The sequence below is a fragment of the Hyla sarda genome, chromosome 2 (assembly GCF_029499605.1).
Source record: "Hyla sarda isolate aHylSar1 chromosome 2, aHylSar1.hap1, whole genome shotgun sequence".
Classification (NCBI taxonomy): domain Eukaryota; kingdom Metazoa; phylum Chordata; class Amphibia; order Anura; family Hylidae; genus Hyla; species Hyla sarda.
This window is the reverse complement of record NC_079190.1, coordinates 118,969,744-118,991,693: the sequence shown is the minus strand read 5'-3', so window position 1 is coordinate 118,991,693 and position 21,950 is coordinate 118,969,744. Positions and strand designations below refer to the sequence as shown.

The window sequence follows — 21,950 nt, the reverse complement described above, 5'->3', positions numbered from 1 at the left end:
TGACTTTGGGGACCTCTACACCAGGTACGGTATGCAATACGGTACCGGGACACCACACTTCTATTAAAAATTCTTAATCCTTCCAGTACATATTAGCGGCTGTATACTACAGAGGAAATTATTTTCTTTTGGGATTTCTTTTCTGTCACAACCACAGTGCTCTCTGCTGACACCTCTGTCCATTTTAGGAACTGTCCAGAGCAGCATATGTTTGCTATGTGGATTTTCTCCTGCTCTGGACAGTTCCTGACATGGATAGAGGTGTCAGCAGAGAGCACTGTGGTCGTGACAGAAAAGAAATCCGAAAAGAATTTCCTCTGTAGTATACAGCCGCTAATAAGTACTGGAAGGATAAAGATTTTTTAATAGAAGTCATTTACAATGCTGTAAAATCGGTTGATTTAAAAAAAATAAAAAAAAACTTTTTCCACCGTTGTACCCCTTTAAATGATAAAATAAAAGCTGCCTGCCTACACTACATACCATTTAATATAATACAGCAAACAGAAAAAAGGGGCGGAGAGTGGGTCTGGATTAGAATCATGGAATAACATAAAATGCTGCCACACACTGTGCTTTGTATACTGAGTATATAAAGCTCAGTATACAAAGCACAGTGTGTCACGGCATTTTATGTTATTCCTTGATTCTAATCCAGACCTTTTAAAAGTGACCCCAATCGAGCAAATAAAAGACGTTTTTAGAAGATTTAAAGGGGTACTCCGGTGAAAACCTTTTTTCTTTTAAATCAACTGGCTCCGGAAAGTTAAACAGATTTATAAATTACTTCTATTAAAAAATCTTCATCCTTCCTGTACTTATTAGCTGCTGAATACTACAGAGGAAATTCTTTTCTTTTTGGAATGTTCTCTGATGACATCACGACCACAGTTCTCTCTGCTGACGTTATTATAATAATAATAATAAGTCTTTATTTATTGTCCTTAGTGGGATTTGAACCCAAGGCCCCAGCAGTGCAAGGCAGCAGTGCTAACCACTAAGCCACCATGCTGCCCATAGCATACATCTGCTATGCACGGTTGCTAAAATGGACAGAGATGTCAGCCGAGAGCACTGTGCTCGTGATGTCATCAGTGTTCCAAAAAGAAAGGAATTTCCTCTGTAGCATTCAGCAGCTAATAAGTACTGGAAGGAGATTTTTTAAGATTTTTTAATAGAAGTAAATTACAAATATGTTTAACTTTCTGGCACCAGTTGATTTAAAAGAAAAAAGGTTTTCACTGGAGTACCCCTTTAATATGCTTTGTAGGAGAGAAAGTTTTTTTTATTTTTAAATTGGATACATTGTTGCCTAAGCGGTTAAATGAGATGCTGGAAAGGGTATAGGCTCTCAACAACAAGCGGTCACTCAAGTTCAGATCCTTGGGGTGGAGCTATGAGCTATAAATATTTGAGAATGTAGTATATCCCTGAGGAAGTGGGGAACCCCGAACACGCATTGGATATTGTATTTCTTTATGTTATGTATAATAAAAGTCTTCATTTAAATACCTGAATGGTCGTGCCTGCTCATGGTTGAAACTAACAGACCAAGGAGGGGATCGCTACTAGCAACGCAGACTGACGGATACTGGTTTGAGGCTACACAGGTGAGAGGGGAGTAGTAAAAGCCATACTCCCCTCTGTGAAGTAAGTAAACCCGCTCTCCGCCCTTTTTCTTTTTTCTGTTTGCTGCATGAATATCGGGAGGTGAATCATCATACCCGAAGAGGATAGCCGCGGGTCCAGACGATACCTGGATGATTTACTGTGCAGCCAGTGATTGAATGTGAGTGGTACATTGTTACCACTAACAGATTGTAAGTAAAAGAACGCAAGCTTAAGTATATTTGTTTGTTACCACTGCTGAAGAACAGAGAGAGCCGCTCCCGAAAAATACTTTTTCCTTTTATAGATGCTACTATTTAATATAATAGATAGCAGTGAGCTTTTTTTAGTTCCTCCCAGTAGTTGCTGTGGTATAGGCAGACATATTTCTTAGCACACTATGTTGGACCTAAAAAATAACATAGGTTGCTACAAATTGTTAATATTATTATGCAATTAATGTCCTACTATGATAACACAAGGGGAAAAAAACATACCGCACCACCCAGCATCAAAGTTCCGATTAAGGTCAGTCCCATAGCATTCACTGTTTGGATGCTTAGATCGATTCTTCCTCCACATTCGATTCTGTCAAAATTAAATTGCATAAACTTTCCTATATTGTCACACACAATAATATAAACTCTGTTATGCTCCTACTTTTTATATAATTATTTGTAAAAAAAAAAAAAAATAGAAAAATGTAATGACCTGCAGGCATGATATCCATAGTGTAGCACAGCATAGCAGCTTTTCTACCATTGGCAAACAAATAATTTTAAATTGAGAGCCACACCAATTTCTGAGGACAGTCCTTATTCTTCTAAACCACATTTTCATAAAAATTACAGTATTATCCCCTATCCTGTGTGTCTATCCTGCCTATCCCGGCTATGCCACGGCTCTACGGTGCAGGAGGCGTGTCGGCCACAGCACGATGACTGACGGCCACAGCATGACTGACATGCCCCCTCCATGTATCTCTATGAGAAAGGCAGAGATGCAGCGTTCATGCATTCCCACCTCTCCCATATAGCTGTATGGAAGGGGGCATGTCATCGACCTCAGTGATATTTACTTGTTTATGTTTCTTCATTTTGACTCTTGTTGTCTTTCTATATTTTTTACAGTCATAAAGCTTTCCTTACCCAATCTTGACAGATCTAGACTGTACCTTGCAGGTAACCAGTCCCTATCCGACTATCCCCTGTCCTTCTTTAGATGGGTCTATCACCCACCAAAGATCTTCCTGGGTGCGAGGGACTCAAGGTTACTTTTTGTAGTCCTTAAACCTTTTCTCTTTTACTCATTTTCCTTAATTTTTTTTACTTCTCTCTCTTAAGTTGTTCTCATGTCTCTTACAGGAGTTACTCTCTCAATTTAACCTAATCTTTCACAACCCATTCTTTCCTCATCCGCGGCAACATTCAACAACATTCATCAATCCTGGTATGGAGTGGGAGGGGGAGAGAAAAAAAGAGAAGAAATAACGGAAAGGGGAGATTTATCTAGACCTGTCCAGAGGAAAAGTTGCCCAGTTGCCCATAGCAACCAATCATCTTGCTTCTTTTACTATTAACAAGGCCTCTGCAAAATGAAAGAAGGGATCTGATTGGTTGCTATGGGCAACTGGGAAATTTTTCCTTTGCACAGGTTTTGATAAATCTTCCCCATAGTCCTTAAAAAGTACCTGTCACCAAATAAACTTTTCTAAACAAACCCAGGCTATGTTCCCTTACTACTCCTAACACTCCTCCCACCCTTAAAATTTTTTCAGAACTTTAAAAAGTTCTGTATCATACCTATTCTTGTTCACATAGTGCAATCTCCCAGCAGGAGAAAGGGGGCGTTTCCCAGCAGGCATGAAATCACTAAAGCCTGCTGAGGGACCACTTCCACCCTTACATCGTTGCAGTACTGTGATGAATAGAAGGCCTTAAAGCATACCCGTCAGATCCAACAAAAAAATTTTTTTTTATATATATAACTCAGTACCTAATCCTGACCATGTACATCAAAATTTTATGTGTCTAGCACCTTTATTTTTTTATTACACTTTTAATTTAGCTCACTAGTTTGAATTCCTCACAAAGGGAGGGGGGGCAGTTGTTTGACTGGCTTTTTCAGTATGATATACTGAAAATGTACCTATAAAAGCAATTGCAAAACCTATTGGTTTTGCATGCTTTACAACATATCAAAAGTTTTTGTATCTGACAGTGCCCATTTAAAGGAGATATCCAATAGTGAAAATTCCTAAAATAAGTACCTGCCATATGTTAGAGCTTGACTCTGTGATGACACCGCACTTTTCATTATGTGTCTGCCCCCTCCTGTTTTTCTGATATTCTGCCGTAAAAATACCAGCACTTCCTGGTTATGGAGCCTTGCGTGCTCCGCTCCCATCATCCTCTTCACTGAGAAACCCCCGACTTCCTCCCAAGTCTGTAACATCATGTACGCCCCCACACAAGTAAAAACGCCCTTAAAGCCGGCCCATAACATGCCCTACTGTTCTCAATCACTACCCTTCCTATTTAGCACCAATCACAGCCCTCACAGATTCAACCAATCACAGCCTTCACAGATTCAAACAATCACAGCACTCAGCTCAAGCCCGGACACGTGGGTGCCATGCTCTGTAAAAGCTGATCACAGAGCAGAGCGAGTTCAGTGCTACTGACAGGAGCTGCTGGCTGCATTGTCTGGTGTCTGAAGAATCTAACAGTTGCCAATAGCAACCAACCATTCATAGCAGTGTTGTCAAAACTGCTGCCCTACAGATGGTGCAAAACTACAAATCACAGAGTTCCTGTACAGTCTTCAGCATGCCTGGATAGCCTCAGTGTGTCAGGGCATGCTGGGAGTTGTAGTTTTGCACCATCTCAAGCACCATACACACTCACATGCTCAGCTCTGCTACATATACACACTCAGCTCTGCTACATACACACATTCACACACTCAGCTCTGCTACATACACACTCACACACTCAACTCTGCTACATACACACAACCACTTACTCAGCTCTGCTACATACACACATTCACACACTCAGCTCTGCTACATACACACATTCACACACTCAGCTCTGCTACATACACACATTCACACACACTCAGCTCTGCTACATATACAGACTCACACACTCAGCTCTGCTACATACACACAATCACACACTCAGCTTTGCTACATACTCACATTCACACACTCAACAGTGCTACATACACACACTCACATACTCAACTCTGCTACATACACACATTCACACACTTAGCTCTGCTACATACACACATTCACACACTCACTTTTTCTACATTCACACACTCAGCTCTGCTACATACACACACTCACATACACAACTCTGCTACTTACACACATTCACACACTTAGCTCTGCTACATACACACACTTACAAACTCAGCTCTCCTGCATACACACACTCAAACACTCAACTCTGCTACATACACATATTCACACACTTAGCTCTGCTACATACACACACTTACACACTCAACACTGTTACATACATACACTCACACACTCAGCTCTGCTCATACACACATTCACACACTCAGCTCTGCTACATACACACATTCACACACTCAGCTCTGTTACATACACACACTCACATACGCAACTCTGCTACATACACACATTAATACACTTAGCTCTGCTACATACATACACTTACACACTCAGCTCTGCTGCATACACACACTCTACTCTGCTACATACACATATTTACACACTTAGCTCTGCTACATACACACACTTACACACTCAGCTCTGCTACATACACACACTCAACTGTTACATACACACACTCACACACTCCGTTCTGCTACATACACACACTCACACACTTAGCTCCGCTACATACAAACATTCACACACTCAACTCTGCCACATACACACATTCACACACTTAGCTCTGCTACATACACACACTCACACACTAAACTCTGCTACATACACACACACACTTAACTCTGCTACATACACACACTCACACACTCAACTCTGCTACATTCACACACTTAGCGCTGCTACATACACACACTCACATACTCAACTCTGCTACATACATACACACACTCACACACTCAACTCTGCTACATGCACACACTCACACACTCAACTCTACTACATACACACTCACACACTCAACTCTGCTACATACACCCAACCACACACTCAACTCTGCTACATACACACATTCACAAACTCAGCTCTGCTACATACACACATTCACTCACTCAGCTCTGCTACATACACACTCACACGCTCAGCTCTGCTACATACACACACACACTCAGCTCTACTACATATACACACTCACACACTCAGCTCTGCTACATACACACAATCAAACACTCAGCTCTGCTACATATACACATTCACACACTCAGCTCTGCTACATACACACACTCACAGATATACATAGACCTAACAGCCCTATCTCCTTCTCCCTCCCTGCACATATAGTGGTATATTCTTTGCTATGGTCACCATGGTTACACTACAGAGGTGCAATCTCCTGCTCTCATCAAGAACCACAGGGAGTTTGAATTTTACACAGCTGTGATCTGTGCTGGGAAGTATTTCACCCGCACTATAACCAATTTATTATCCTGGTGTATCGGGTTAGACTGCACTAGCCAGACATTGCATATATCTCCATTGCGCATGCGTAATGAGCGCTTGCTCTGTTCCTCCGACTCCAGGACAAGGGGTTTGCTGCACTTGCGCTGTGAAGCTGCATTGATTGGCTCTGACAACAGAGCCAATGGATGAACAGTGGAGGAAAGGGGACGGAAAGGGGAGGAGAGGGGAAAATGAATATGCAATCCGTGGGCCGGGCCAAAGCTGTGCACGGGGGCGGGCAGCTGTGAGCAGGCATGACGTGATGACAACAAAATGTCCGCAGCTGGAAAAAAAAACATAGGTCGAGATGCGGTATTCAGCGGCGCTTGTTGTCAGAATAAGAAGGCATGAAAAAGGTACTTTCCGTTCAGAATCGGCTAACTGACTACATTATATTGTTATATAACTTTTGAATGTCTGGCTAATTGTAAATAATTTTTCACCAGATACTTTTTTTGGACTTCTCCTTTAAACTCTGTGCATCTTTCAGTGAGGCTCTTTTCAGCTGTCAATCAAGCTCAGAGCGGAGAAACACTTCCTGAGTTTGGTCTCCTGCCAGGCCAGGAGGAGACCAAACTCACTGGATTAATTGTGGCAGGGAACAGAACAGAGCCACCTAGTGGCTGTTTTTTATATTACATTTTAAACATATATATGTTGATAATTTTAAAAGTAAGTGAATGGGAAAGTGTCTGCTAATTACACAAGGAACACTATATTAAAAGTTTTATAAGTTTTATTAAAGTTTACTCTTTAAAGCATCACAAAGCATTTAGCTGCCATAAAACTTTACTCAATAATAAAATCACTTCCCTCCTCCCACTGACACTAGAACATTGCTGGGGAAAAAATAAACAAACACACTTCTACCAAACCCATTTTTTCTGTAGTTGGCATTTTCAAAATCCAATTGTCGCGGTTTTTAAGGATTCACAGAATTTGACATTTATTACACTTCTTACCATATTAATATTTTCCTTACCTTCCAAAGTTTTTCTTGCCATCCATTTCCTAGCTATCATTATTCTCATAATAAATAATAGCTTAGCAACTAACTGTTTATTTTTGGCTTCTATCCGGCCTTCCAGCATTCCCAACATCCAAGTCGATGGGCAATCTATTAATGTTACATGCAATCTTCTTCTCTCATTTACCTTTTGATACCAGGCTTCTTTAACATTTGGGCAATTAGAATGCATGTGTCAGAAATTAACTTCTAATCCATATTTAGGGCAGTTATAAATTTTTACTTTACCTATTTGTGCCAATTTCTTTGGTGTGTAGTTTAGTCTATTATTAATGAAAAATTATGTTAGGCTGGGTGTTCACACTACGGTTTGTAACTACGGTTCCCGTATACGGCTGGGAGGAGGGGTGGGCGGGGCTTAATCGCGGCGCCCGTATTCGGGAAACATAGTTAATGTATGTCTATGAGCCGACCGGAGTGAACCGCAGCCTCCGGTTGGCTGCTTTTTCGGCCGTATGCGGTTTCCCGACCGCAAGCAAAAACGCAGCCGAACGGAGGCTGCGGTTCACTCCGGTCGGCTCATAGACATACATTAACTACGGTTCCCGAATACGGCTGAGTGGGGGCGCCGCGATTAAGCCCCTCCCACCCATCCTCACAGCCATATACGGGAACCGTAGTTACAAACCGTAGTGTGAACCCAGCCTTACTCTAGGTGCCCTGTTTGGTGCCCTGTTTAGTTATTGAATCAATTGTTACTTAATCCCTTAACTCTTTAGCCTGTTTTGACCTTAATGACCAAGGTAATTTTTCAAGATCTGACATGTGTCCCCTTATTTGGTAATAACTTCGGAAAGTTTTTACTTATGAAAGTGATTCGGAGATTTTTTTTTGTGACATATTGTACTTTACATTAGTGGTAAATTTTGATTGCTATATTTAGCGTTTTTTGTAAAAAAAATATATATATCATTTTTTTTTTCCGAAAAATTACAAAATTAGCATTTTTCTAGATTTTAAATTTTCTGCTCGTTTGACAAATAGTCATGCCACACCAAATTAATAATCATTTCACAATTACAATATGTCTATTTTATGTTCCCATCATTTGATAAACATTCTTTTACAGTTTTTTAATGCGCAACTGTCATTAACTTTTACTGCAATAATTTGCACACAACATGTGTATTGTGTGCAGGTGGTTTGTATAACAACATTTCTACCTAATAGTTCCCGGCTTTTATTACCCTAAAAAAGGCTTTTTATGAAAGCCACGGACAGTAGAAAGATGGCGGAGGGAGCGAGCGCTTGCAAGCATTATACGCAGCTGTGCACATGTTAGAAGAAGTGAACGGCGCATGCCAGTTTAGCAGTAATTTTTCCGATTTTCAAGAAAATTTTAAAATCATATTTTTCAGGGACCAGTTCAGTTCTGAAGTGAAATTGAAGGGCCTGGATGTTAGATACCCCCATATGTAACCCCCATTTTATAAACTGAACCCCTTAAAGTAGTCAGAATATTATTAAAGAAGTTTATTAACCCTTTAGGCAGTTCACAAAAATGAAAGCAAAGTGGAGGCAGAATTTTAAAAATTTCATTTTTTTGAAGATTTTTTTTATTTCAATCAATTTTTTTCTGTAACACAGTAGGTGTTGACAGAGGAATGCAACTTAAGATTTATTCCCCAAATTCTGACATATTAAATGACTTGTTAACTTTACTAAATGACATGTTAACTTTACTCTGCAGGTTAATACAATTATGACTATACCAAATTTATATACTTATTTTATATTTTAGTACATTTATAGCATAAAAAACTATTTTTGTAAAAAAAAATCATAGTGTGAGCCATAACTTTTTTATTTTTTCACTGACGCAATTCTGTGGGGACTCTTTTTTCATGTTAAGGTTTTTTGGGGGGACTATTTTTGGTGTGTTTATGGGTGTATAATATATATAATTTATTACATTTAAAAAAAAAAATTCACAAACAAAATTTAATTTTAGTTTTTTTTCACATTTTGTAATTTTTTTCACACATTTTTTTTTTACTATCATATACATAATTCAATGGGGTAAACATCCATTGACTTATGCCTATGTCTGTTAGTTTTAAACTGACAGTCATAGGATAGCAGATCAACCTCTACTTTAGGTAGAGGCTGATCTGCCTCTGTTGCGATGACAACGGAGGCCATTGTCAGGCCTCATGGCAACCATCGGCTATAGGATTAACTCAGGATCGTAGCGCAACCCCGATCCTGAGTGTTGCGGACTGCCTCCTCCAACAGGGGCCCCCTCTCCTGCTATCGCTTCACTATGGAGGAGAGGGGGGAGCCCGGTGGCACTGTGACAGTTTAAATTTATCAGGTACATGTACGTGGTGATCCGGGAAGTCATCCCTAATCACCATGTACATGCACCTGATTTTTCATCAAAGTTTAAAAATGGGATTGGGGAGGAGGGGGCGGGGGGGGGGGAAGGAGAAGATGAATTCTGTTTTTTCTATCAAAAAGGATGTGTCAAGGCACAGCTTTTTGAGGATATGTGTGATGGGTGCATGTTTAAATGAAGAAATAATGATGCCAGTGTTAGGTCCCGTACCACTTGAGTAACCTTGGCGTTGGTGTGCGGGCTCAGATATGTCTTTCATATAAGGATATACTGGCTAATGTCTCAATTTTACATCAGTTTTGAGGGTTAGCTAATGTTATTGTTTACATTTACCACAGGAGTGTACCCATATTGTGGTCCACATGTGCAGATCCTCCACAACTGCACTTGGGGTTGAGCACCTCCTATCACCTTAGACCACATTAATGTAATTTTTTCAGTGGCATAATTACTAATATAACTATCACCTGTCATAACAATTGCTATGTAAATGACATACTTACCGTAGTCCATGTATATTGATATCCGTCTACATTCATTACTGGTAAGATATAGAAGTCAATGTATTTCAATAGATTTGTCATGTACTCGTCTGTACCATAGAATCCCACAGCCTGGACAGTAAGCAACAGAGTACAGTGTTAGATAACTATTTATCATGAGGATAAGGGCAATCAGCAAAAAAGATGGATGGATCTACCACAGAAATTATTAAAACTTCATTTAGCAGCCTATAAAACTCAATAATTGAATGGTCAAAATTTGTGCTGCGAAGTGTACTGCATCTGCTCTATTATCCATTGTGAATGCTGAAATATTTTCTCAGGTGGGAACATAATAAAAATGTTTTTTTTTTATTATAAATTATACATACCGTATATACTCGAGTATAAGCCGTCCCGAATATAAGCCGAGGCCCCTAATTTCACCCCAAAAACCCAGTAAAAGTTATTGACTCTACTATAAGCCTAGGGTGGGAAATACATCATCCCCCCCTGTCATCATCCAGACCCCCGTCATTAACACCCTCATCATCATCACCGCCTGTCATCATCCCCCCTTCATCATTACCCTGTCATCATCCCCCCTTCATCATCCCCCCTTCATCATCACCGCCTGTCATCATCCCCCTGTCATCATCCTCCCCTTCATCATCCTCCCTTCATCATTACCGCCTGTCATCATCCCACGCCCCCCCCTTCATCATCACCGCCTGTCATCATCCCACACCCCCATCGGCTGTCCGGCATGCTGGAAGTTGTAGTTTTGAAACATCTGGAGGTCCGCAGGTTGAAGACCACTGCGGCCTTCGACATCATCCAGACCCCCCCCCCTTTAGTTTTGTACTCACCTCCGCTCGGCGGGACGTTAGGGTGAGCTGGTCCGGGCCATCTGTGCTTCAGGGACCGTCCGGTGGGGAGGGATAGTCGTTCCGGGCTGTCCATCTTCACCGGGGGGGGGGCCTCTTCTCGACGCTTCGGGCCCGGAATAGAGACATTGCCTTGACAACGACGCACAGGGACGTTGCTCATGAACGTCCCTGCTGTGCGTCATCGTCAAGGCAACGTCACTTTTCCGGGGGCAGGGCCCGAAGCGTGGAGAAGAGGCCCCCCGGTGAAGATGGACAGCCCGGAACGACTAACCCTCTCCACCAGACGGTCCCTGCAGCACAGGTGGCCCGGACCAGCTCACCCTCACGTCCCGCCGAGCGGAGGTGAGTACAAAACTAAAGGGGGGGGGTCTGGATGATGACGAAGGCCGCAGTGGTCTTCAACCTGCTGACCTCCAGATGTTTCAAAACTACAACTCCCAGCATGCCCGGACAGCCAATGGCTGAAACATCTGGAGGTGCGCAGGTTGAAGACCACTGAGGGCGGAGAGTTCACTCGAGTACAAGCCGAGGGGGGTGTTTTCAGCACGAAAAATCGTGCTGAAAAACTCGGCTTATCAGGTATTCACCTGCTCATTCCCCTGCCCATTCCCCTGCATTGCCATTCTGACAGTGCCTGAGACGCCACGGCCCATGGCTTGTTGGAGACATGCTGACTCACAAGAAAAACCTGCTTAGCCAAAGAGGTGACCACCTGAGCCAATGACTGACTGCGTAAACATTTTCTGCAGGAACAGGAAGAGGACACCTTGCTGCCCAGCATGAGAAAGATGATGAGTTTTGGGTTTCTTGCTTTTTATTTTATCTTTTGCAAAAAGGGTCACTATTAAAAAGTACCTGTCACCAAATAACCTGTTCTAAACTAACTCAGGCTATGTTCCCTAACTACTCCTAACATCTCTCCAGCCCTTAAAAAAATTCAGAGCTTTAAAAAGCTCTGTATCATACCTTTTTTCTTGCTCAATTTCCCAGCAGGAGAAAGTGGGTGTTTCCCAGCAGGCATGACACCTCACATGGTTGCAGTACTGTGATGAATAGAAGACATCAGGCTCTGTGCATGTTTCAGTCTATGTTGCTATCAGTGTTGCTCTCCTGCAGGTTTCATGCTGTGCAGCTTTCTGTGAGAATCTGTGGAGCTTTCACTTCCTGTGCAGCTGTCAATCAAGATCAGTGCAGCCAGAAGCACTTCCTGAGTTTGGACTCCTACCAGGCCAGCAGGAGATCAAACTAACTGTATTGTTTATGGCAGGGAACATAACAGAGCCACCTAGTGGTCATTTTTTATATTACATTTTAAACATATTTATGTTGATAATTTTAAAAGCAAGTGAAATGGAAAGTGTCTGCTAATTACACAAGGAATACTATATTAAAAGTTTTATTTGGTGACAGGTACTCTTTAATGGGAGGTCTAAATTCTGTGTCGGGACACAAAGCGGGAGCTAGCTACTGTGCGTAAGGCACAAGGGGGGCCTAGCTACTCTTTTGGGGGCAAAAGGGGGGGGCATAATTATCATTTGGGGCACTATGGATAGGGTAGATAGGATAGTTTTTATAGAGATGAGAAAAAGGTATAGAGGTGACTGGAAAAGCTCAAGATGTTTGGAAAATTCTGCAGAAGTGAGTCACTTCTGGAAGAAGTCTGGACCACAAAAGTAGAAGTGAACAACACCATGAAGATGTCACCTGTGAGTCACTGGATATAACTGTAATGTAATCACTGATGTCATCTACCAAACCTTTGCAGAGCTGCTATAGGCACTATACAGAAATATTGGTCATAGTATAGTGATTTTTATTCAGTACTAGTACAGCAGTGTTATTTAGTCATTATGTCGAGGTAATATATTCAGGCTTGACGAAGCGCTGCAGAGCGTGAAACATGTCCCTGCCCACCTGAGCGTCCCCCGCCTCACCTGTTCCATCATGCTCCCTATGTTCCTGTAGCTGTCACTTCTAAATGGAATAAAGCTTGAAGATTATACAGCCATTTATGGGTAAGTGCTTTATCGTTCTATATCTTCTGGTGCATCGTGTCTAATATATAATAATATTAATTCTTTTTTTACTGGTATTATTTGGTGATTGTATGACTGTTATCTAGCTATACAGTATATTGTATTACCATACATAGAAAACTGTCTTTACTGCCTATATGCACAAAATGTATCTGTATATACCCCAGTAAGCAAAGCAAGTGGATGCAGAAGGAAAGGGGCCCAGGTCAAAAATTTTCCCTGAGGTCCATAGGACCCAACTTAAAAGGAACCTATTATCAGATTTTACCTTATCTAACCATTGGCAACAGGTTATATAATAGGTAAAATCTGCTGACAAGTTCCCTGTAAAGGGGTTCTCAAAAAAAAAAAATTTAAGAAATGTGTCCAGGCTGTCTGAAAAAAAAAAAAAAACTCTACTTACCCTAATGACTGAGCAGCAATGTGACGTATAGTCGGCAGCTCCGGGAAGTGGAGTGCAGCGGAGGCCGAGTGCAGAGGCAGAGGCAAGTAGAGGCTTTTTTTCCTTTTGATCAGACAGCCTAGGCATATTTCTTATCAAAAAAATATAAAATAGCTACATGACCCCTTTAGGCTCTTAATGGTGTGTGTGTGTATATAACAATGTGATGTAACATACATGCAATGTAATAAACTAACAGTTTACTTCTAAGACTAAGATGTCCGTGAATATGCTGAAAGATATGAAACAGACGCTGATTGATGCTCACATGTCCAACAAACCACAAGCAGAAGGCTGGAGAAACCCACTCCCTGGCGTGTATACCACAGTCAATCCATATTGCATGTGTTGCTGTTTTTTCTTTCCCCGTCATCTAAGAAACAAGCAGCGGTGAAAAAATTATATCTCACTTGTCAAAGCTAATATTGGCTATTTCGCATTTTTTTTTAATGCATTTTTAAAGAGGTAGTCCAGAGAATTGAACTTATTAGACACTTATCCCCTATCCACATGATAGGGAATAAGTGTCTTATCGCAAGGGGTCTGACTGCTGGGACCCCTAATATCTCCTGTATGGGGCCCCAGCCTGCTCAGCCAATGAGCAATTTGTGACTTGCGTCCATCTAGGAAGGTGTGGGCAGAGTGTGCCGAGGATACATAAGTACCTGGGGCCCCATAAAGGATATCCCTGTGGTCCAGTTAACATAAGTATTTAGACCCTTATTTTGTTGAAGCACCTTACAGCCTTCAGTCTTCTTGGGTATGACGCCACAAGATTTGAACACCTGGATTTGGGGATTTTTTTTTTTACCACTTTTCTTTACAGATCCTCTCAGGCTCTGTCAGGTTAGATGAGGTCCATTGGTGGAAGCCCTTTCCAGGTCTCTCCAGAGATGTTCAGTTGGGTTTAAGTCTAGTTTGGCCACTTAAGGACATTTACAGAATTCTGTGTTGTCTGGGCTGTGTGCATAGCGTAACTGTCTTCCTAAAAGGTGAACCTTCAGCCCAATCTGAGGTCCAGAGCACACTGGATGGGGTATTCATGTACTTTGCTTCATTTAAATTTCCCTCAAACTTCATCAGTCTCCCTGTCTCAGAAGTTGAAAATATCTCACCTTGCTACACTGTAGGAATGGTAATGGGCAGGTGATAAGTAGTACCTTGTTTCCTCCAGACATGGTGCTTAGAATTGAGTCCAAAAAAATTTAGCCTGTATTTTTATCAGACTAGAAAAATGTATTTCTCAATCTGACAGTCCGTTAGGTGCTTTTTTTTGCAAACTCCAGGCAAGCCCTCGTGTGTTTCTTACTGAGGAGAGGCTTCTTTCTATCCATAAAGCCCAGACTGGTAGAGTGCTGCAGTGATGGTTGACCTTCTGGAAGTTTCTCCTATTTGCATAGACACTGGATTTTTAGAGCTAAACCAGAGTGACCATTGGGTTCTTCCATTTATGAATTGTGGTGCCCCCTTGTGCTCTTGATCAAGAGAAATCAAGAGCAATGAGAGGCCACCAGAGCTAAATTTCAGGTGTCATAGCAAAGGAGTCAAAATACTTTTACTATGATATATTTAAGTTTTACCCTTAATACATTTGCAAGAATTAAAAAAAAAAAACAATCTCATTATGGGGCATTGAGTGCAGATTTTATTAAAAGACTTCAACATAACAAAACATAAAAAGGTCTGCAGACTGTCCAAATGAATTGTATACTCTAAATTATACAATCTAAATACTAATTTACAACGTATAGGATTTTAAGCCAGTGGGTCTAAATGAAATAGCCCCTCTTTCCTTTAACTATCAGAAACCATACACTTAATTACTAGGTTACTTAGGTTGAACAAAGAATGTGTCACAAAAGCTGGTAAATTATATGAACACTTTACAGGGCTCCAGAAACACAGACAGTTATATAAAGGGTAATGGTGGTGTTTCACACCTATTATAACCGTACCTTCAGAACATAGAGAGGTCGCTTTTCAAAAGAACTTCCTATGTAAATTTTCTCCAGCAAATTGGTATGTGACTCTACCATTTGTTCCATCCAGTAATATATCTGGTACATATAGAATAAAAATAAACTTGTTGAATAAATATTGCAAGAAGTGATGGGGTATTCCCATCAGAAACATGTATAGCATATTCTTTGAAGATGCCATAAATGTTTTTTTAATGTAAATATATCCCTTTAGCAAGACATTTGTATTTTACATTTATAGTATCTAGATCATTATTATTTCCATTTCATACGCAAAAACTTATCAACATGGTTTACAATGTCTTAAAGGGGTATTCCAGTGAAAAACTATTTTTTTTTTAAATCAACTGGTGCCAGAAAGTTATACACATTTGTAAATTACTTTGATTAAAACTTGTATGCTCAAGAGGAAGTTCTTTTCTTTTTGAATTTCTTTTCTGTCTGACCACAATGCTCTCTGCTAACACCTCTGTCCATGTAAGGAACTGTCTAGTTCTGGACAGTTCCTGATAAGGACAGAAGTGTCAACAGAGAGCACTGTGGTCAGACTGAAAAGAAATACACAACTTCCTCTGGAGCATACAGTAGCTGATAAGTACTGGAAGGATTAAGATTTTTTAATTGAAGTAATTTACAAATATACAATAGTGAAGAAGCAATAGCCAGGCACTGCACTGAAGGTAGTTTAAAGACAAACAGTCATAAGATGTAATTCACACTCTGCGGCAAACTCAGGTCTTGTAGATATAAAGATGCTGTTGTCGGGGGTGCTGATTTGAAATTTGGTTTGGTACCAGAGCCGGAAGAAGTGCCCATCACGTGACGCGAAACTAGTCGCTCCTACAGGTGTGTCCCGCGTCAGGAGGGTCGGCTGACTCTCGCTCCCCGCCATGAACGTTTGTTTGTTCACTGCCGAAAACATGCAATAAAAGCTAATTCATTGCTGAAGATTTGGGTGAATGCGATTTTCTTTCTCTAACTGTGATATTGTAATTTACAAATATTTTTGACTTTCTGGCACCATTTGATTAAAAAAAAAAATGTTTTCCACCGGAGAACCCCTTTAAAACATGACGTTAACAAAACCATACGGACATGTGGACATACAATAGCAAAGAAAATGTACTTTTGTACTTTTTGTAAAATATAAATAACACTAAAAATAAGAATAATACCTACATCTTCCAAGGCATGATACTGTTCATAGTAAGAGGTGGTGCTTCGCTGACCAGAAGTGTCATTGTATGTTTGCTGATCAATAAGACTCTGGGTATTCTCAACCAAAATGCTAAGTAAAAGAGAAAGACATAAAATAAGAAGGGACAACAGAATAATTGGGAGCCTTACAGGGAACCTGTCATCAGAATTTTTTTTATAAACCAACAGGAAGACATAATACCTGTTATAACACTGCACCCGACAGTGTCCGGGAGAGACCAACCGAAGCCCAGAATGTTCAGAAAACTGTCTTATGCTGTATGGTAATGCCCCATAACTAGTCATCAGGGTGAGCAGATCTCGAGAACTAGTCCAGGCCTCATGGATGCTATTATGCCTATTGAGATTTGATTGACAAGCCAGGAGGGCCTGCGTCATCCACTGCACATGCCAGAGCTCTGGAGAAAGGATGTGGATGACAAAGGACATTCACTGGTTTATAAGTGATATGTCCAGGGCAGTCTTTAATTTTGATTGGTCCATGGGCAAGCAATTTTTTTTTGCCGTTTTTTTGGCTGGTTCTGTGGAGAAGTCTTATATGGGAAAAATTTTAATGGCGGTCTAGGCCAGATAGTGAAGAAAAGAAAAGTAAACAACTCCAGTTAGAGAAGACTTCATCTGTAAATCGGGGGACTGGAGAGATAGGGAGAGGAATAGGGGGCCTGTTGCAGAGGAAAGTAAAGCATATGAATTATACTATAATCATTACAAAATGTCTCTAATATGGGGGTACAATTTTTGGGGAATTGGCTGTCAAGGGGTACTCAGGCAAAAAAGGTTGAGAACTACTGACAGACATACACTTACAGACACACACTAACAGACATACACTACAGACATACACTTACATACACACACTTACAGACATACACTTACAGACATACACTTACAGACACACACTAACAGACATACACTTACAGACAGACGCACACTAACAGACACAAACTACAGACATACACTTACAGACACACACTACAAACACATACACTTACAGACAGATACACTTACAGACATAGTTACCTGGCCGTCCATGGTTTCTTCTTTCTTGCAGTGGGCGGGACTGACATGTGATGCCGCTGACGTCCTCCTGCGCAGGTCTGTGGAGGAACGTCACTTGCGCGACGTGCCCCGTCAGTTGGCACGTGTAAGGCTGGTGCAAGTATTTCTGCCACCCTAGGCAATACCACCATACAATGACTGTAGCGGTGTAGCGGGGTGGGGGGTGCGGGCTGCTTTGCTTACACAGTAGAGGGGAGGGTGTAGAGGGCCTGGAGAAGAGGGGCAGGTTCTTTGTGCGAGTCTTAGAGGTAGGAGGGCTTGAGTGAAGGGCGCTGCGCTGTGCTCTTCAGCAATGGACCGGGGGCGGCTAGCTGCTTCAGTGTGGGGCTAAAGGGCTAGGGCAGCTGCCCCTTTTGCCCCGCATTAAAGATGGCCCGCATATGTCAGTAGTTGTGATTATAGCCATGAGGCTGTGACTAGTTCTTGGGAGCTGCCCACCCCTGATGACTAGTTACAGGGCATTAATATACAGCAGGGGATAGATTAAAAGTTCATTTTATGAACATTGGAGGATAGGTTGAGCTCAGTATTATAACATGCATTATGTCTTCCTGTTGGTTTAATAAGTTTTCCCTAACGACAGGACTTCAAAAGTGGTCATTTCCAAAATACCAGTAGTTTACTCACGTATAGGTGATGGCAGATTCCTTCAATTTAGACTTCACCTCATCTACGATAGTAGCATTTACATAGAAGTGAACTTCTTTGTTCTTCTCTATATGCTCGGGAGAGTCTGGCATCCAAAGGATAATCTAAAATTTATAATGAAATATACAAATATTTATCATACACCTTACATATAAAAGACATAATGGCCATCTTGGCAAATAGTGTCTGTAATGCCCAAACTATAAAATAGAGGGTTCAGATTCCTTAAGGGAGATCCATGAAACCTGTGCAGAGAAAAAGTGGTGCAGTTGCCCATAGCAAAATAAAAACAGAAACAATCTGATTGGTTTTAAAGGCAACTGGTCAACTTTTTCTCTGCACAGGTTTTGATAAATCTCCCCCCTTGACTCCATTTGGGAACCACACATTACACTCTAGGTCTTGTGTTCCCAGTATGCCACAAATAGATGGCTGTGATTATGGAGTCAACCAAGTAAGCATGCTGAGTTATTTCCATATCTTACATTGACTGTAATTGACACAACCTCTGTCTTGCAATAAAGAGATGCAAGATCCCTGTTCTCAGTATTAAAATGGGTTCACCAAACACAAAACGGTACCAGCACCAATCATGGGATCATACACAGATAAACTTTATTGAGAAATTATAATAGACATATGTGGTGCCTTGGGGGGTGTATGTCAGTTGGGGTGTTGCTTCGAGGTATATCACGGTTATAATTAACTCTTGTCAGTTGTGACGCCAGGTTGAGGGTTAAATGCTGTATGGCTTGGCCTATCGCCACCCTTCCCAAGAGCGATAGGGAGATGTAGAATAAAGTATTGTCCACAACCAGAGCTTTGCTGAAAACTTGTGTAAACTTTACTGAAGATTTTCTGTAACATGCGAATACAGGTACAGTCTTTATGGCAACGTTTATATACAGCTTAGCTGAGATTGACGTATGGTTGGGACTTTTGTAAGTTCTTTATCTTAGTAGGATTTAATATGCGCAGATCCGCTGGATTTAGGGGTATGTTTAGGTCCAGAGGTCTCGCTAGCATAAGCGGGGAAGTTGTAAGAACTCACTGTTTCGTTTCAGGCCGAGGCCGGCAGGCTGTGGCCTAGTATTTGTCATTGTAAGTTGCGGAGGTCTTTCCTCATGAAGTGTCAGCAACCCAAGAGCAGAAGAGATGCTGCTTGCTTGGCAGCGCAGGAACAAGAGAAGAGCAAAGAGATCGTCTATTGGCTGCAGCTCCCTTATATGGGCAGGGGCTGGCCGTTTTAGGATTGGTCTACACCATCTGTCAATCAGCTTTACAAGGCATTGTGGGTATTACATCACCCAGAACCTCCAAAGGTCCTTTTACCTACCATAGAGACTAAACTACAGTCACATGACCCACAGGCCCTGCGACGCTATGCAAGGTAAGCATACACTTTCTATACAGTATTTACATTTATTTTAGTAATATATTAACTATATGAAGGGTGACTAGGGGATGACTAAAGAAGCGGAACCCCACAGTTACTAGGAACTCTGACTTTGGGGACCCCTAACCAAGGTACGGTATGCAATACGGTACCGGGACACCACACATACATTTAAAATCAATGTAAAATAAAAGGAAGGATATATGCACTATGTCAATAAATAAAGACAATAAGGTGATGGTAGCATTTATGTAAACATGGAATGCCAGCACAGGTAAGTATCTAGTAAATAAAAGAAAAATTGTGCACAATCTACATATTAAGAACTAATGTCAAGGTACATAGGTAATAAATGTATGCACATAATGCAAACCATAGAGCAAACTGTGGTGGCCCAGTATGGGAGTTGTAACCCCATACCCTTGCTGCCCTGTCAGGCAGCCTCCCTGCAGTATCCCCTGGGCCCCCTTACACCCATCCCCTCATGTACATATGTTTTGCCATTTATTATGCTGTAAAGTGTGTAAAGAAGTGTTATAACTTTAAGAAATGTTCCCATGTGATCTTCAGTTGTCATGTGAGTTATCATGTGATTGCTACCCAGGAGGTATCAGTGACCAGAGGACATAAGGGTGACCAATGGGATCCAACCAGAGTCTCCCCCATAAAAGCCCTGGGAGGAGTCTCTTCTCTCTCTTAAAGCTCTGCACTCTTTCTGCTAAGCTGAGGTCCAGTACAGTCGAGTCTAGGAGTGTGTCTGGAGTCATAGGTGGCCTCAAGTCAAGTCTGCAGCCACAAGCTACAAGTGAGCCACAGACACAGCATTGTCAGTCACAAGTCAGTCAAGTCAAAGTCATCTGTCAAGTCAACGTGGCCTGCATTAATTGTCCCGTTCTACTACTAAGGTCTCTGAAGTCACTGGTCACCTCCATGGGCCTGGCTACACTGTATAGACTGTACCATCTGTCACTCAGTAAAGCTACCATTATCCTTAACTTGGCATCAGAGTCATTATTGCCCCCTTACCTAACCCAGGATCCAGCGGTATACCTTACATAGTTACATAGTTACATAGTTAGTACGGTCGAAAAAAGACATATGTCCATCAAGTTCAACCAGGGAATTAAGGGGTAGGGGTGTGGCGCGATATTGGGAAAGGGATGAGATTTTATATTTCTTCATAAGCATTAATCTTATTTTGTTCCAGGAATGTATCTAATCCTGTTTTAAAGCTGTTAATTGTTCCTGCTGTGACCAGTTCCTGAGGTAGACCGTTCCATAAATTCACAGTCCTCACGGTAAAGAAGGCGTGTCGCCCCTTGAGACTAAACTTTTTCTTCTCCAGACGGAGGGAGTGCCCCCTCGTCCTTTGGGGGGGTTTAACCTGGAACAGTTTTTCTCCATATTTTTTGTATGGGCCATTAATATACTTATATACGTTTATCATATCCCCCCTTAAACATCTCTTCTCAAGACTAAACAATTGTAACTCCCTTAATCGCTCCTCATAGCTAAGATGTTCCATGCCCCATATTAGTTTAGTCGCGCGTCTCTGCACCCTTTCCAACTCCGCAGTGTCCCTTTTATGGACAGGTGCCCAAAACTGAACAGCATATTCCAGGTAAGGCCGTACCAATGATTTATAAAGGGGGAGTATTATGTCCCTGTCCCTTGAATCCATGCCTCTTTTGATACATGACAATATCCTGCCGGCTTTGGAAGCAGCAGCCTGACATTGCATGCTATTCTGTAGTCTGTGATCTACAAGTACACCCAGATCCTTCTCTACCAGTGACTCTGACAGTTTAATCCCCCCTAAGACATACGATGCATGCAGGTTATTAGTACCCAGATGCATAACTTTACATTTATCCACATTGAACCTCATTTGCCAAGTGGATGCCCAGACACTTAGTCTATCCAAGTCATCTTGTAACTTATGCACATCCTCTATAGACTGTACTGTGCTACAAAGCTTGGTGTCATCTGCAAAGATAGAAACAGAGCTGTTAATACCATCCTCTATATCATTGATAAATAAATTAAACAACAGCGGGCCCAGTACTGAACCTTGGGGTACACCACTAATAACCGGGGACCAATCAGAGTACGAATCATTGACCACCACTCTCTGGGTACGATCCATGAGCCAGTGTTCAATCCATTTACAAACTAAAAT

General features: G+C 41.5%; 1 protein-coding gene across 3 annotated transcripts in view; it reads right to left on the bottom strand.

Annotated features, from left to right (window-relative positions):
• The window catches only part of CPB2 (carboxypeptidase B2), a 123,995-nt gene that overhangs the window by 15,431 nt on the left and 86,614 nt on the right, over positions 1-21,950 (bottom strand). For 2 of the 3 annotated variants that reach the window (XM_056555394.1, XM_056555396.1), the window contains 6 exons: positions 18,355-18,479; positions 16,630-16,738; positions 15,427-15,528; positions 13,740-13,844; positions 10,125-10,235; positions 2,106-2,196 (listed from right to left, as the gene is read on the bottom strand). In XM_056555394.1, coding sequence (XP_056411369.1) covers positions 2,106-2,196; positions 10,125-10,235; positions 13,740-13,844; positions 15,427-15,528; positions 16,630-16,738; positions 18,355-18,479 — 643 coding nt within the window. The remainder of the gene's footprint in view (positions 1-2,105; positions 2,197-10,124; positions 10,236-13,739; positions 13,845-15,426; positions 15,529-16,629; positions 16,739-18,354; positions 18,480-21,950) is intronic. The other variant, XM_056555395.1, reaches the window with a different exon arrangement.